Genomic DNA, 17858 nt, shown 5'->3' on the forward strand with positions numbered 1-17858 from the left:
ACTGGCTGTTGTGTAGCATGTGCAGGACTTTGTGTGATGTGCAGGCAAAAGCTGGACAGAAGGAGCATGTGTCAGTGCATGTCTGCAAAAAAATAATTGTGTGAATGAAGTTTTTTGCAGTGCCAGCCAGGATGCGTAGGCGTTTGAACTCCAATGACCTTGAGTATTTGGATGAGTGATCCTCAGTGGCTTCTTTTTCTCTGCAGGTCAGCACCTATTTGCATGTGAAGGAGGAGAGAGGTAAAGGTGCAGCCTGTAGAAGCTCAACCATGGCACAACTTGCTAAGCAAATGACTACCAGAACTCAGTTTTCCCTGCTTCCCAGTACAGGGTGGGGCACCGCCACCCACCACACTTTGCCAAAGATCAGCTCCAGCTCCCTCTTGAGGAGCCTCACCAGAAAAGGAAAAGGAACAATAGAAGATGCCCAGCTGCTCACCTTGCAAGGGATCATGGAAGCAGGTCCAAGTGATGTGCAGCCTGTCCAGGAGAAGCACAGTAGCACCTGGCCCCCTAAGTGCAGCAGAAGGGCACAGACCTTGCACTCACATAGCCCACCAGGCAGACAGCCAATGGACTATGTGAAGAACCCATTGGCACGGGCTATTGATGCTGAATGTGACTCAGTTGGGAAAGGATCTGGGTGGTGCATGTTCGTGAGAGACAGCAGACGTCTCAATAGCTCCCAGGCACTCCCAGAGAGGATGGATGTGTGCCAGCATCTTTCTCTGGGTTCTGTCCTGAGCCTGGAGCTCCCTAAGGATCCTACTGCCTTGAGGAACATCCATGATACCATCAGCGTAGCACAGGAGGGACTAGCGGATAGACAGGAAGCCAGCCAGGCCAGTGGAGTGGCTCAGTGGAACAGCAGTGGAGCAAAGGTGCAGGAGAATGATACCAGCCTGCAAAAGAGAACACGAGGCGTGCAGCCAGCCATGTGCCAAAAGCCACTTGGGACAGGGGACGTTTACCATAAGTTTCCCAAGAAAGAGAGGGGCACCTGGTTTGAAGAGGTGAGTTGCAACCCAAGCTACAGCCGGCAGAAGGTGAATTGCGTCGCAACTGGCAAAGAGAACAGGCAGAGTCCCAAGAGCCGGAGCAGTTTCAGCGACGAGTGTCTGGATTTCAAGCAGAACCAGCTGTCCTGTGTCGGTGTGCTACATGAGCAGTTGGGCTGGGAATGGGACAGGCTAGCTGCCGCGCTGAGTACAACCGGCAGCACCAGTGAGGGGTTGCAGGAAAAGGAACCAACTGAGTGCACAGCCAAAGTCGGAGAATCATGTAGAGTGAAATTCAAGCCCTCCCCTGCTGCCCAGAGAAGCCATGTTGATGCAGCTTCTAGTACAGCCAAAGTGAAGGACCCTACGGCAAAGGTGATGCCAAATAAGGAAACCAGTCAGGGTGGGATAGAAGGAAGCTGTGAACGAAGCCCACCTTCACTGCACCGCATAGGATTCAAATCCCCCACTAAGGTGTCTCTGTTTCGACGTGAACTAGACTACCAGGAAGGCATGCCAGCGTCTTCAGAGCTAGATGTTTTAGTCCAGGCTCCAGGAGGAAATGCAGCCAAAGGTCCAAAGCTGCCAGGCAGGGCAGACGTTTGCCACCCTGCCCACGAGTTGTTTGAAGAAGAAGAGGAGGAGCTGCAGGCCATATGGAGTAACGTGGAGAAGCACAAGAGGAGTGCAGGTGTCCACCCTGGCCCAGAGAGAAAGGTGGACAAGGGACAAAGCCCAGGTGGTTCCGGTGGGGAAATCATCCTGGCAGCAGCAGATAATGTGCTGGTGGCTAAGATCAAGCTTCCCACCTCTGTCCAGCCGCCTCAGGGCTCAGAAGAGGGGAAAGGGTCCAGTAACGGACTTGGTAGGAAGAGCTGTTCAAAGAGCTGGGCATCTTTGCCTTCTTGCCCAGAGCCACCTGAGAAGACAGAGGCTGCACCCATGGGAACGGCTCCGAGCATCTGCCCAGGGGACCAGTTGAAGCTCCAGGAAGAGAGCAGAGAGACCAACAAGGTCAGAACCCTTGTCTGTCCGGGTATGTTCTGACGGCATTTTCCTGTCTGAAAACCAAATGTTTTAATTCCCATCCCCAGACTGTATGGACAAAGGGGCTCAGAGACAGGTGGTACAGACTGAGATTTCCCTCCCTTAAAGAGGGACGGGGGGGGGGGGAGGGGAAACACCAACTTTTATCATAATCTTAACCAAATGTCTTTCTAGCAAGACTCTATAATGCAGGTCTGTTGGAGCTTCCATGGCTACTGTCCTTTTAAATGTTCCTTTTTTTTTCCTTTTGGCTTAAAGCAGTTTCTGCTCCTCACCCAATTAATTACTTCCTGTTCACTTGAGACCTATGAACAATTACTTGGGCTGTAATGGGAAAAGTAGTAATTAAAGCCTCCTTCCACCAAACAAAAAGGAATGATTAGAAGGAGGAGTAGGAGGAGTTGGTTTTTATATGCTGACTTTCTCTACCACTTAAGGCAAAATCAAACAGACTTACAATCACCTTCCCTTCCCCTCCCCACAACAGACACCCTGTGAGGTAGGTGGGGCTGAGAAAGCTCTAACAGAGCTGTGACTTACCCAAGGCCACCCAGCTGGCTTCATGTGGAGGAGTGGGGAAACCAACCCAGTTCACCAGAGTAGCCTCCGCTACTCATGTGGAGGAGTGGGGAATCAAAACCGGTTCTCCAGATCAGAGTCCACCACTCCAAACCACCGCTGTTAACCACTACACCACGCTAGATTAAAGATCTACTCTGGAGTATAAAGGTAAAAAGGTTCCCTGTGCAAGCACTGGGTCATTCCTGACCTGTGGGGTGACGTCACATCCCGACGTTTTCTAAGCAGACTTTGTTTGCGGGGTGGTTTGCCAGTGCCTTCCCCAGTCATCTTCCCTTTACCCCCAGCAAGCTGGGTGCTCATTTTACCGACCTTGGAAGGCTGGAAGGCTGAGTCAACCTTGAGCTGGCTACCTGAAACCAACTTCCATTGGGATCGAACTCAGGTCGTGAGCAGAGCTTTTGACTGCAGTACTGCCGCTCACCACTCTGCACCACAGGGCTCTTGTGCTCTGGAGTATACAGGCCACTGAATTAAGCAGAAGCAGTCACAACTGAACCACGAAACAAGCAGGAGGTACCAAAATGTAAAGGGACAACTGCAGAGAGAAGTGGAACCTTTGCTGAAATAAGATTTACTTACTGTAGTGTCAAGTGAACATGATAGGAGGATCTTGCCGTGGGGGACAGACCCTGCTGGATTCGTATGGGGAATATCGCTCTATATAAAGTCCTGTAGGGTACCACCATTTCAATCCCACTTGCTGCTAATTATGGAAAAGGAAATGCTACAGCTGCACAGCAGAGTGCTCCTATGAAAGTAAATATTAGACGGTGGCAGCACACAAAGAAGTAGCTCTATTAGTTGTCAGTGGTAAGTGTAGCTGAACAAGCAGAACGAATTGTTTGTTCAAGCATCAGGTATATTTGTTGAATCACACCTGAACAAATGCAGATATTATTGAACTGGCCAGGGATTATGCAAAAGGAAATTCAATTGAAGCCCGGTGCACACTGGCAGTTTGAGGAGAAATTTCACTCTTCCTTGTTCAGTATGTATGGAGGGGGAGGTTCAGATAAATCTTCATAATTGGGTCTCTGTTGTGGGAGGTCAGCATTTATGCTTTCCCTGGGATGGCTTTTGTTTATTGCTGTCTGTCTTTTTTTCAGCTTCTACCCAGTAAACTGGAGCTTCAGATGATGGAAGGAACTCTGGAGAGGAAGCACCTCTTGCAGGCAGGAGGAAGAAAGGTATTGCCGGCGTTCTGTCTGAGGATGGGGAAAAGCTGATTATCTTTCACTCTACACTAATGGGGTCCCCACGGGTTAACATAGGATGATGGACATCCAGCACATATCATTAGAAAGCAATTTCGTTTGTGTTTTCCTCTAACAGGTTAGCAGCACCTAACAACATGTGTTGACTCACATAGGTGTGTTTGTCAACGTGTGGGGAAAATGGCTCAAGGCCTTTCCAGTAAAAAACAAACAAACCCAACCCACATATTTTATTCTTAACATTATGCAACTGCTAACTCCTATCTGGCAGCTGTGGCTTCATATCCCATTCCTGCATAATACATCTGCTTTGTTGCTTTTTTAAAACAAGGACACTCCTTTTCTGGAGAGTTAGAAAACCTCTCCAGCAGTGGTTGCCTATTTTTGGTTTCTAGGAGGAACGTGTTCCCCCGACCTCCTTTCCAACCGAAAGAGGGCTTTACACATGAGAAGCTTTATGAGCAGTGGAATCTTCTCAAAGCTTTTCAGATTTGATCTTTAATTCTGTTCTCCTAGGCAAATTGTCGTTCCTGGAACACATTCCATACAGTGCTGATGAGACAAACTTTGTGTTTCTATCAAGACAAGAAAGACGCTCTCAAGGTAAGTGTGTGCAGTGGGGCATCCACAAAAGGGTGGGGATAAGAAGTGGAAACTGGTATAGTGTAGGGAGACCTTTGCCAGACACTTAGGCCATTTATGCAGGGTCAGTTTTGAAGCTCGCTCAAAGCTCTTTTTTTAAATGCGACCTTTAAAATGGCTATTCACGGTCCCGACACAAAAGGAGAAATTTCACACACACCCCACTCGCCTGTTCCTTTGTTCCTTCCATAAGCCAACCGCCGTTTGCATAGCTAGCACACGGCTGTCATTTAGCATGGTTCCTTCAGGGGATTCTTCAGTGTGGGGGCGGAGCAAACACAAAAGGGGTTTTAAGTAATGCAAAGCAGGTATACGCCGGCTTCGCAGTCACTTCCTGAACAACGGTTCACTGTGGAAAAACTCAAAAAAATATGCAGGGCAATTCAGCCTGGAATGCGTTTCTTCCAAGCATAAATGGCCTTACTCTCTCTTTCTCCTGCTGCTTTTCTACGAAGTCAATTTCATTCATGCCTCCAGCATTTTATGTCCTCTATCTGATGGCTTCTTCAGCCATCACTGTTAGCACTGACAGGATCATTGAGCACACATGTACATAATGTTAATGATTTTTTTTTTTTTTGGCTTTAAAACGTATTTATCACATTCTGCACCAAAAGAGATCTCGAACCAGTGTACAAAATAGTAAATGCTGAAATCAATAAAAACAATCCAAAATCGCGTTAAAACCATTCCTAGCAATAATTGGCAAACCTTAAACCCCACAGAGCGTCAGCAGAAGAAAAGTTCAATCAACCCACACAGGCCTTTCTGAATAAAGCCAAGTTCCCTGGGTAGCAAAACGAGCAGTGAGGCAGCTAAGTGGGGGAAGTACATTCCAGAGGGTGGGGGGCAGCCATTGAGACAGGCCTGCCCTGAAAATGATATCGTACTCATCAGCAGTTTCTTTCTTCTAGCTTCAAAGCTCTTTCAGATCTCAATACTCATGACCCGCCTTTCCGTGTCATTAAAACTGGTACCTAGTTTCAGTCCTTTGGGGATGATAGCTTATCTCCTGGCCGCTGTTCCCTTGTTACAAGCCAGAGGGGGATGCAGTACAAGATAGATAGATAGATAGATAATTTATTTACGGCCCTTAGCCAGAGAAAACAAGATAAAACAGAAAACATGGGCTAATAAATTCTTACAAACAAAGAATTACAGTCCGAGTCTTATAACACTTAAAAAGAAAATTACAGCTGGGACACATCTGTCAATTGCGCTAAGAGGCTGTTCTATGGCATCGAATTTTCATTGCTGCCATGCAAAATTTCGCAACCTGAAGAGTGATTGAAGGATTATCCCCTTGTAGGAGCATCTCAATTCTTTCTCCTGCCCTGTCAGGTCCCATTCGCGATAAGAGGGGCTCAATAAACTTCGAACGGGGTAATGTATACAAATTGCAGTTCAGGAGGGCATGCTCAACAGTTTCTAAGTCCCCTGATTTGCAAGGGCAGAATCTCTCCTCCCAGGGTATCTTCTTAAATTTCCCCTCTAGCATAGCAGAAGGTAAGGCTGCACATCTGGCCAGGGTAAAGGCCCTTCTATAATTATTTATCTCTAAATAGTGGAGATAGGGTGCTGGTGCTAGGATGTATTTAGAATGGAGGGGTGCCATGAATAGAGGCGCCCTTGCTAAATCTGCTTGTCTCTCAATGTCTTTAATCCTTTGGGATATAATTAACTTAGCTTGTTCCCACCCTAACTGAAGTAGTGCTAGGGGTGTAAAACCCAAGTTATTTAATTTGTCTTCTATGGCTATCACCCATTTTGACCTAAAGGTGTCACAAAGGATCAGTGGGAGAAGACCATTAGGGTTAAAGTTAATTTTTAGCCAGAGATAAATTGAGGACAGGACAATCCTTGCCTCCACCTTCACCATGCCAGTTTTTAAACAGATCAAAGCATTTGGAACACATCTTGGCAATTTCAGGGCAGCTCTAAGGAACTTGGATTGCACACGCTCAATGGGAGTAAGACTAGAGGGTGGAGAATCAAGTTGTGTTCCATATAGCATTTGTGCTAGGGTTTTCGCCTGATAAAGTTTAAGTGCTGCTGGAATGTAAATGTGCCCCTTTGGTCCGGAGGAAATTGATTATTAATCGAGCTGATCTTTCCTCCAAATTGGCTACATGGGTATTATGGGCCAACTTGGAGCCAGATGCCTGGATTGTTGTTCCAAGATATTTATATGATGCAGTGCAAGGCAGATGAACTCTTGTTCTCCTGGAAATGCTTCTCTGTGCTGGCGAAGTAGTTTAGAAATAATTCTTTGCAAATTCCAGAGACATCATCGCTTGCTTTCCTTTGCACAGCAGAGCTCCATGGTAGCATTACCACTGAATCTCTGTAGAGCCATCTGCGCCCTGGAAACAGAGTACACCAAAAAGACCAACTGTTTCACACTGCAGTGAGTAACCCCAAGTTTCCTTTCTTACTGTGGCTTCAAAAATGAGGGGGGGGCAATTTGGGAGGACTCCTCACATACACATGAACACATACACATGAAACTGCTGAATACTGAATTAAACTATTGGTCCATCAAGATCTGTATTGCCTATTCAAACTGGCAGCGGCTCTCCAGGGTCTTAGGTTGAAGTCTTTCACATCACCTACTAATGGTCCTTTAAAAAAAAAAATTGGAGATGCTGGGGATTGAACCCTGGGAACTGCTGCATGCCACACTCCTCCCCCTTTTAATTTCTAAGACTGCTGGAGTATGAAGTTGGTGCTGGATTTTGTATCCGTCCCTCATCCAAATACTCTGTTTGTTGCCATCCTTTTCACATCCCCAGGTTGAAGGACGGCTCCAAGTATCTCCTTAGAGCTCTGACTGAACCACTCATGAAAGAGTGGGTTACCAAACTGCAGCAAAATTCAGGTAAGGCTGGATACTGTTCAGGAAGAAGTGGGAAGCACTGGTAGATCGGAGGGAGGGAGGAATGGCTGCCACTCAGGAACTATAGGTATCTGGAGGGCCAGGCAATAACTTTTATCATCAGCTATGTGTCCCATTGTGACTGAGACAAACCTGGAGTCCTGTAGGGTACTTGCTCATGGGAGGTACAAGGGAGGCCAAGAGTCAAATTGCAGATCAACAACAGATTCGCTGTCACCTGGCCTCAGTTCCTTATGTGCAAAATACAAATAATAATGACCTCTGTGCTTCTTCACACTTTCCAGTGTGACGAATGTACACCTAATTTTTTTTAAGTGTACACTTAAATATATATAGTGCAATTGAGAATAATAAGTGTTTGACGAACATTCTTGTCCGATGCATATACTTTCAAAGAGGCCGTAGCTCTGTTGACCATGCCTGCAGGGCCAAGTGTGTTACTGTGGAATGGTCCTATGTTATGTGCTTGAGAGGACTGCCCATATAAATCATTAAAATGTGTTCTGGGCACAAACACTATTAAGCAAATTGATGTTTCTTTTTTAAGAGCTGTTGCCCAGGGGCTGCTTTTAACCGCAACCTTTTCTGTGTTCAAAGGTTTACCTGAAGTGGATTATTTCCAGTCAGCTTCCCAGGCTGCCCAAAGGACAACCTCTGCTGTTAGGTAAGTGTTGTCAGCAATGCTAGGCAGAAGTTCCTGAGGGTGGGGATGGAATTTGGTGACTCCCCTGAGATCGACTTGTCCTGCTGAGCACTCTTGTTCATTGGCAAGCAGGGTTGTACTCGAGTAATTCAAGTAGACCATTTATGTAAATTAATTATATTCCAACATAGTCGGTAAAAACCAGATTCTGAAATCTTTGTGGGGTTTTTTTTTTTAATTTTACAATGTATATTTCTGTTCTCGGTCTTGAAAAAAGCCCATTCTTAGTACATCTAGAACACTGAGTTCCTGTTTGAGTGGACCGTGGTTTTCTTTCCAGTTCTCTCTTCTGGTGACAGCAAGTTCCTCCTCTTCCTTATGTGCACATCCCATTCATGTAATCTATGGAATTGTTCAGCCAAACGTAGGCCTCTAGCAAACCTGATCTCATTCAAAGCCCCAAGCTTGTGCGCTATACAAATCGGCATGCCTTGCCTTTGTGCGAGAGACTATCCAGGATTAAACCTTATGCTGGCTGGCAGCACAATCCTGTGGAAGTGGGGATTTTTGAACCCAGCTCTGTGTTTCTGCCATTTCCATTCTTTACAGTGTGATTCCTGGCCTTGGGCCCTCCCACTTTCTGGGCCTTCATCAGCCCCTTACAAGCAAGAGCCAAGAGGAGCCCAAGTCAAGTGTCAGGCTGAAACTGCCTTATGATACTCAGGATGACCCACTGGATTCTGCAGCGCCACCGGCAGGTGAGTGTGTCGTGTTCAGAGTTCACTTGAGCACTCTCTCTTTATCCTCAGACACCACCCCTTCAGCACCTCGGCTGCAGCCCAGAGTGGTAATGTGCTCCTGGCATCTATGTAAGTGAAGCGCCTTGTGAGGACTTTGTCTGGGAAGATGTTATTGCAGAGGTGACTTGGGAGCTAGTGAGCTTGAGCTAGGGTTGCCAACCTCCAGGTGGTATGAAGAAAACAAAAACAGCACAAATTTCCAATGCAATTAAATATATTAAGTGCAAAGAGATGTACAGTGAAAACAAATACAACAAACAATACACAAAATACAAAGGATCAAAAATTTAAGGTAAGTATTAAATGTTGTTGCTTATCAATGACTTGACAATTTCTTTTACAGAGTTCAAACTTCCAGGTAAGTGCAATTGTCCAAGAGTTTTGAGGACATATGAACAACTAGAACAGCTGGAAAAGATGAAGATGGACGTGTTGTCTAGATCGTTATTCACATTTCGCCAAGGCTTCATCAGCTGATCAATTTCTATGTACAATAAAGATTATTATTATAATACAAAAATATTAAAATTGCATTTTATTATCATAAATTCATACCATTATAAAAATATTGTTCTGTATCAAATACAATGTTATATACTACAATAATGACCTGGAACAGCAATAAGTTATGCCATCAATATTGATACAAAGTTTACTGTAAAAATACCAGGTGGTGGCTGGAGATCTCTTGAGATCTGTTGCGTTGCCGGGGAGGGGCGGGATAGAAATCAAAAAATAAATAAATAAACTGATCTCCAGGCGACAGGCCTTCATTCACTTGGAGAAAATAGCCAATTTGGAAGATGGACACTATGGCATGATACCCCATTGAAGCCCCTCCCCAAACCCCGCCCTCCTCAGGCTCCACTCCCAAAATCTCCAGGTATTTCCCAACCCAGAGCTGGCAATCCTGAGCCCATTCCAGGCCCTCATCCTTCTGCATCTTCGTTATCAGGGTCCTTGGCCTTACCTTGCTTACTGGGATGCTGAAGACCATCTCTTCATATGAGGGGGGATGGACATCTAGATTGTATTGTGGCTGTGGAGTGTCTCCATAACCCAAGGGAAAAAACAGCTTGATTGTACTACAGGGTACTTTCAAACAGACTTTTTGCCTTGATTTTGCTGCCAAAGTTCAGTGGGGTTTTTGTACCTTTCTCACACTGGTTGTTAAATCTGTTTTCCTTCTCTGTGTTCTCCTTTCCCCCCACCCTTGGTTTTCCACCTTTGACGTGTTTCTCTTCAGTGCAATATATTTGTTGACTGACTGTCCAGACTGTTCGCTTATATGGCATTGCCTCTGCAAACCTGAACTCTTCTTTTGACAACAAATAAGCTGGGTAAAGGGGCTTCTTTGCCTCTATAGGCTAGGGACTTTTGCAGTGCATTATTTTTAAGGGCTGGCCCTCCCTTCCCCTCTTTCTTTTAAATGCTGTCTGTAATCTCCCTGCCCACCTTGGTCTGAGGAGGATGAGGTAGCAAAGGAGGAAAAATCAGGGTAAGGTAGCAAGGTGTGTGAAAATGTTCCCAGTCAAGAAGCCATGTTTCTTCCAAATACAAACATGTGAATAACTCTGAAATATTCTCTTTGTGTATATATGTGTTTTCAACCTTCCCCTGATGCAGGCCCACAAATATATGGTACACAATGCATAGATATACCTTGCTGGGGTGGTCAAAACTTGGTGTTAGTGTCTTTTAAGCTAAATGCTAAAATTAGATTGGACTGTTTTAAAATGTCCACTAAAAGGCCACTGTCTAAACCAATAGACAGCAATACTCCAAAAAGATTTGGTGGGGTTGGGATCGCCCTTTGTAACACACCACACCGTGCCATAGTATAGAATATTTTATACAAAAGCCAAACTGTGCAACATATGCATAATTTTTGATTCAGAAACCTGTTTTTTTTTTTTAAAGGAAGGAATCCTAAAGCTGAGCCCATGTATCACATTTTTAACTTTTGTCACCTTTTAGGAAACAATCAGGGAGCTGCAGCCATTTATACAACAGAGCAGAGTCCAAAGCTGTGCTCCCCTGCTGAGTCTCCAAGGTCACAAGATCCCTTTATGTGTCAGGAAGATGACTATGGGCTTGTGGCAAGCAAGAGGAGATCCTATTCCTTCACCTCAGGTATACTCTACGCGTCTGTGAAGGAGAAGGAGTTGCTAGATAGGGGAACAGGAGGTCTACACCTAACTCAGAGCTTCTTGATCCCTTAATGTTGTTCTCTTTCAGCTTTAAAATTCATTTCCCTCTGATCAGGTGCCACTGACTTGTGTAGGACTAAATGTAGTCTATCGTTCTTTTGAGACAAACATGATGTCATAGTGCTAGTTTCAGTGCTGGGGTGGGGGGTGCTGTTTTCAAGGTTCTCCTCAAAGTCACAGGTGTATTGCTTCAAGTCACCACTAGATGACAGCAGCACCCTTAACCTCAGATTCACATCTCTGATGCTGAATATGGCTTCTGTGTATTTTCCTCTTCCAAGGTGTGCATTTGATCCTGCGTTCCAATAAAAAGAACTAGGCATGTGTATAGCAGTTCCAAAGTGGTATTTGCATGCATATTGCTTGAAATATATATCTTCAAAGGCAATTGTAGGAATCAGATCTGAGAAAAGCAACTTTGTGATGTCTGCTGTGAACACTTTATAGAGTGTTCTATGCTATTCCTCAGACATTAGACAAGGACAAGTATCTTGGAAATACCTGAATTTATTGCATAATTTCAGAAACAATAGGTACTGGGGATTAAATCTTCTTGGAAACGATGTTGTTGTTTGTCTTGGAAGTGTTTCCATCCCTCATCCTAGATGTGATTAGTGAAAGGAATTGCTTTCTTCAGTTTAGTAGATGGAACTTTTAAAATGTTCAGAAGCAAAGCAGTTTCTTCTCCTTATTCCTTTACACATTCCAAGAATGAGCTTTGGTTCTGGGGCAGATAAACCTCAGCTCAGTTGATGGCCTGGTTGAACCCCCTTTTCTGCCTTTATTTGGAGCAGGAATAGGTCTCCTGGAAGTAGAAGAACCAGTAAACCAAAAAAAATACCAACCAGCTTTGAGGCTAAACTGGAATGTGTCTCTTAGTAGGGAGAAATCCTTTTGCCGTTTGTTCTGCTAATGTGTTGCTGCTGCTGACTTCTGCCAAACATGTACTCTTTCTCTCTCTTTCAGCTACCTACCAGAAGATAAGCCCATTGTCGGTATCTAAAGAGCCTTTGGGGGTTGGCAGCAGCTACTCAGTCACGCTGTACATTGGAGAGCAGGCACCCGCTGTCCTGAGGCCTCGCTGCCATTCCTTCATGGCCACCCCTGGGGCCATCCGAGAGAGTCTAAGTGAGAGAAGCCAGGGCGTCTCACCTCGCCAGAAGAACAAATCTGTCTTCAGAAAGTTCTTTGGAAAGAAAGACTGAGATTCTGGCTCATTCCTTTCAACCTGGAAATGGGACGTGTGATTCCACACAAGCGCTAGGGCTGATTGCGACCAGTGGGCACTCTAGGGATTGCCCTTTCCTTGAGAGTACAGGAAGGGTGATGTAAGGGGAGAGAGGCTCTGGTTGATGAGACAATCCATTAGGCCTCAGGCATTTGCTTCACCTACTCAACTAGTAGTGAAGCTTGAGGGAACACTGTGCTGAGGTAGGGAACATCAACCCATGGGACCAGAGGCCTATAGAAAAGCTCCTCAGTCATTTTGCAGAAGGGTGGTATGATACAAGTTCCTAGGGCCTTTCTCCAAGTATGTCAGAGTCCAGTCTTTGTGGTACACACAAGCTAATGGAGGGCTTCAGGTAATACGATTCCAGGCACATATGTATTAATACTGTATTTGTATTCCAGGGGTGGGGAGTCATGTTGTTTCACTTCCTCCCTTACAAATATTGCATGATTTGTGATAGGATCAACAAAGAAATCGTTTCCTTAGGTCCAGGGATCTCAGAGTTGCCAAGTTTTTAAATTTGCTGTTGCTCCTGTGCCTATAACAGCATTGTGATCAGCCGACATTTGGCAAATGATAGTGCTTATCCTCATTCCATGTGCCATTTCCTGATTTTTGCAGATCGGGCTGCCATAAAAACAGAATTTTTCCTTGTCTGTTGGCAACACTGCTCAGCCGTGGACTCTCCTTATGCGCTCTGAGTCATTGTGTCCTGGAGAGATCAGCGCTGTACAAATGTAGAGTTAGCATATATCTGACCCAAAGAGAGCTGAAGGTTGGTGAAGGGACTGGGAGATAACAACTTTAGGACCCTAACAAAAACAATTTTGCCCCCACAAATGGAGCTTTCACTCTGATTAAAGGAACCTCATGTTCATTCTGCTTTTATTCCCGTTCTGCACTGTAATGCCAAATGCAGGTGCAAGTGTGGCTTCTTTAAGCTGCCGCTCTTGCAGAAACATTAACATCACATTAAAACACCAGTTGGCTTCCTGTGTGATTTCATTCAAAGTGCATTAGAATTAATTGAGTTACAAAGTGAAAGACCGTGACTCTCTTACTGAACCAATCCAAGGCACATTTACAGTCTAAAGAACAGAAATCCTGAGAAGAGAAAGTGCTTCATAGGGAAAATGAACACAGCAGGCTGCAAGCAGAGAGCTCAGAACATAATATCTGCTGTTACCTGAGGGCCAAACTCTGCTTAACCTTAGCAGAGCCTCGTCTTGAACCCCTATTTGTTGAAACAAAATAAGGATGAGGGAGAGGAATGGCAGCTATTTAACTCTTCCCATGCCCATTCATTCTTCCCTTCAAATACTGCTTCCACGTTCTCCTCTCGAAGGATTTTAAAGAGCCTGGGGGCATTTGCAGGGGAGAGGTAGCAGGCAGGCCCAACCCCCCCTTCTAGCCTGCCAACATGCCCCTGAACTCTCAGTAGTGTTTTGAGGCTTTTAAGGCTTGTGTTTGCCTCATACCATGAAGTTCTGCTCCAAGTCACCCCTGAAATGAGAAGAACGGAAAGATTTTCCCATTCTAGTATCTCTGCCCTCTGATTTCCCCTTGTGGCTGCCGTGTTTTTGTGATCAAGGAGCTTACCTATGCTGCACACTTTGTCCCTGAACATAGAGACCTGAAAGCCTCGTGGAGGGGGCGTGGGGAGAAGACCTGTCTTCTGAAAGATGGTAGTTGGTTTGATCTCAGCACTAGCTTTTCTCGCTGCTGCTTCGGTTTCGTTCTTCCACTCCTGTACTGCCTCCGTCGTGGGTATTGGCCCAGTTCAGGCGCCCGGTTTAACACTAACTGCAAAGTAAACACCTAAATGAGGGCCAGACCACTTACATGAGGGCCAAACTAGACATTACGGCAGCCACAGGTCCTACTTTCTTCTTGCTGGGTCTGACACATACCAGCACTGTCACTCTAGTGGTCTGTTTCACACAGGACAAAATTTCCAATATTTATTATTATTTATTTACAAAAGTTTTATGCCACCTTTCTGCCTGCTCAGGGCCACCAAGGTGGGAAGACTGTAACTCTCCTGTAGGAAATAGTGCAAATCTTGCATGTAGTTTGTTGTATGCTTGAACATTCCTGTATTTGGTAAAAATAGATTCCTCTGTACGCTGCAGCTGGTGTACTCCATGTGTATTCTACAACTGATACCGTATAGTTGCTAAGCAACTGAGCTAGGAAATAGAAAGCGACTACTTTGAATCTTGTCTCTATACTAAACACAGTAGGTGCCCTCATGGGTAATAGCGCTAGCCTACCTTACAGGACCGCTGGAACAAGATAATGTATCTGATGCACTTCAAAGTGCTATATAAATCCAACTGTCATTAGTTTTATCATTAAGTGTGCATGTTTCTCTTTCCTAATATATGAGAGGAATATAAATAGCAAGTCCTCCCAAGGATGTTGACAGGGGAGAAAAAACAGATTGTTTAAATTATCAGGTTTATTTTAGTTGGAGAGAGTAGAGCAATGCATGAAAGAGACATAATATGGCGGGGAAGCCTTTGATCAGCAAGTGCTGGATCACACCTGTCCAATCCATGCTGGTGGTGACAACTTCTTCGCTCAGCCTGGCAAGAGCGGAGGCTGCAGAAGGGTAATCGGCGCTGATGTTTACGCTGAAATTGGCACCGGTTTCCTGGAGAGCTGAAAGCAGCTCAGCCTTTTAGCGCTCAGGGGATTTTCATTCTTCCGCATATTAAAGACCCAACGAAGGCTGCTCAGCATGTTCCAGTCAGCAGATGGAAATATCTTTCTTTTGTCCGAAGGTGGCCGGGATGCAGTGTTGGTAAGACTTTTTGAGTATGTAAACATTGCCTTTTCTTCCTCGTTCCTCAACCCATCGCCTGTCCTCACACACACACACACACACACACACACGCAGGGTTAAGGGAAGGGGCTTTAAGGAGATGTAGCTTTGGGGCCTGCAGCTGCTCTTTTTCTTTCCTTCTGTGCAGTGCTGGTGGATTTCTTGGATGTTTCACTTCAGGTCTCTCTGAGTCAGGACTGGTTGCTTAGCTAAACAGAGTTCTGCACTGGAGTAACCCATTTCCCAAGACTCTTAAGTGAGAATTCCAAGAGTTCAGTGGAGCTGCCTGCCTTCTCCCATCTGGAAGGGTTTCCTGCAGTAACCAATTCATAACAGCAGTCAAGGCTGTATACGCTATGCAGACTGCTGATTAACGGCAAACTGACGGAAAATTTTATAACCGAGAAAGGTACCAGGCAAGGTTGCCCTCTTTCGCCTCTCTTGTTCAACTTGGCCATGGAAGTACTGGCTAACAAGATTAGACAAAACTCTATAATTAAAGGACTGAAATATGAGGATCGAGAATACAAAATCAGGAGTTATGCGGACGATGTATTATTATCGAAGGCTTTCACGGTCAGAGTTCATCGGTTCTTGTAGGTTATCCAGGCTGTGTGACCGTGGTGTTGGTATTTTCTTTCCTGACGTTTTGCCAGCAGCTGTGGCAGGCATCTTCAGAGAGTAACACTGAAGGACACTGTCTCTCAGTGTCAAAGTGTGTTGGAAGAGTAATATATATATAGTCAGAAGGGGGTTGGGTTTGAGCTGAGTCATTGTCCTGCAATGGCGAAACGTCAGCTGCTGATGAAACGTCAGGAAAGAAAATGCCAAGACCACGGTCACACAGCCCGGATAACCTACAAGAACCGATGTATTATTAATTTGCCAAGATCCGAAGACGTCGCTATCAGAGATCAAGCATCAAATCGATTTACTGAATTATTACTCTGGATACAAATTGAACAACAACAAAACTAGTATGATTCTCCATACGTTTGCTGAAGAGAAGGCAAATAACATCGACAAATGCAGGGATAGGAGAAAGAAAGTTGTTGCATTACTGTGAGATACCCAGAAGGTAAACCAGGAACCAAAATATGGGGGAGGGGGAGAAAGGACCTGGCCCCCACGGCCTTGCTAATCCCCATTCCCACGGCTCAGGGCTGGCTCTAATCCCGAGGCCTGCTTAGCAAGCAGGGCTCTCGAAAGGCGCCGGGGAACCCAGGCGAGCGTTGCTGGCGGCAGCCGGGAGCACTAGGACCTGGCGAGCAAATCCAGGAGGAGCAAATCCCCGGCAGGGACCCGGACAGAGCTCAGCCGCCGGGACCGGCAGCCCGCCCGGTGCGGTGCGGCGGCGGCGGCAGCGGGAGAGGCGGAGCAAGCCGGCGGCGGCACCCGTGCATTCAAGTCCCGCGGCAGCATGTGAGCGAGCGCGCTATTTGCGGCGGTCCGGGTTTCTGTCTCCTTAGCCATTTATGCATGGGAGGTTTTGCCTTGGATTTGCCTCTCTTTAGATGCATCCCCCCCCCCAATCCATATTCTCAAAACTCAACAATGAGCCCCCATGCAGAGATTTGAGAATTCGGGTGGGGAAAGTGTGCGTGTGTGTGTGTGTGTGTGTGTGTGTGTGTGAAGTGCCGTCAAGTCGCTTCCGACTCATGGCGACCCTATGAATGAAGGTCCTCCCAAATGTCCTATCTTTGACAGCCTTGCTCAGATCTCGCAGATTGAAGGCTGTGGCTTCCTTTATTGAGGAAGCTGTGGCTTCCTTTATGTGGGATCGTGGTTCCCAACCTCTTTTTGACCAGGGACCACTAGGACTTTTTTGTTCGGTGCAGGGACCCCAAGGTTCAAAATAAAAATTCCGGGAATTTGAAAATAAACTTTAATCATAACTGTTAAACATTAAACTCAGAATAATATTTGAATGTATATATTTTTATAATAGAGAACTTTTAATTGAAAATATTAATTTATTACGAGTTTCTAACTTTGTTTCGCGGACCTTAATTGAGTTCTCGCGGACCCCTGGGGGTCCACGGACCCCCGGTTGGGAACCAGTAGGCAAACCCAATGCAAAACCTTCCATGAATAAATGGCCCTTCTTTTGCTTTGAGCCCTCTGCCCATTGAGTTTACAGGTTGTTGTAAACAGGCGGGCGGGCGGCGGGGGCTTCGGAGTCCGGGAAAGTGGTGGGCTGGGCTGGGCGGGGGGCGTTGCTTTCCTTCGCGCAAGGGCGAGTCACGGTGGCGCAAAGGCGCGGCTTTCGCGGAGCGGGTTGGAGCGGCGTGGCGCGCGCCGAAAGCGGCGTCCTTTCCCCCAGAAGCCGTCCGCTGCAAGGGAAGGGAAGGCAGGCTCTGCTGGGTCGCCGCTGCACGTGCTTCGGGGCGCGTGCCAGAAGCAGCGCCGGATTGACGTGGAAGCTACGCAACCTATCGCTTCGGGCCCCGCTCTCTTGGGGGCCCCCAAACAATTTAAAGGGGGGGGGGGAAACTGAATATACATTTGCCAAATGCCAGTGTCTTTGCATTATTAATAGAAAAGAGCAAGAGTCCAGTAGCACCTTAAAGACTAACAAAAATATTTTCTGGCAGCTTTCGTGAGCCACAGCTCACTTCTTCAGTGAAGAAGGTGCTCCTGGACTCTTGCTCTTTTCTACTACTGCAGACAGACTAACACGGCGACCCACTGGGAATTATTTGCATTCTTAAGTTTGTTATGAATAAAAAATCATTTAAAGTTAGAGCTTAATAATTGTTTCACTATTA

At 46.0% G+C, this 17858-nt stretch overlaps 1 protein-coding gene across 2 annotated transcripts; it reads left to right on the forward strand.

The window, feature by feature from the left end:
- The first annotated feature begins 1892 nt into the window (after positions 1 to 1892).
- Positions 1893 to 12332, forward strand: LOC130481138 (uncharacterized). 2 transcript variants are annotated; one of them, XM_056853837.1, is made up of 9 exons: positions 1893 to 2012; positions 3734 to 3814; positions 4358 to 4444; positions 6796 to 6890; positions 7276 to 7361; positions 7977 to 8043; positions 8632 to 8780; positions 10800 to 10955; positions 11999 to 12332. In XM_056853837.1, the coding sequence occupies exons 1-9, from the start codon at positions 1941 to 1943 to the stop codon at positions 12235 to 12237; spliced, it is 1032 nt and encodes a 343-aa protein (XP_056709815.1). In that variant the 5' UTR covers positions 1893 to 1940; the 3' UTR covers positions 12238 to 12332. The 2 variants fall into 2 exon arrangements, with proteins under 2 accessions (XP_056709815.1, XP_056709816.1); XM_056853838.1 differs by having other exon boundaries at positions 6799 to 6890.
- The last annotated feature ends 5526 nt before the right edge of the window (positions 12333 to 17858 follow it).

Source organism: Euleptes europaea, chromosome 7, assembly GCF_029931775.1.
Source record: "Euleptes europaea isolate rEulEur1 chromosome 7, rEulEur1.hap1, whole genome shotgun sequence".
Taxonomy (NCBI): Eukaryota; Metazoa; Chordata; class Lepidosauria; order Squamata; family Sphaerodactylidae; genus Euleptes; species Euleptes europaea.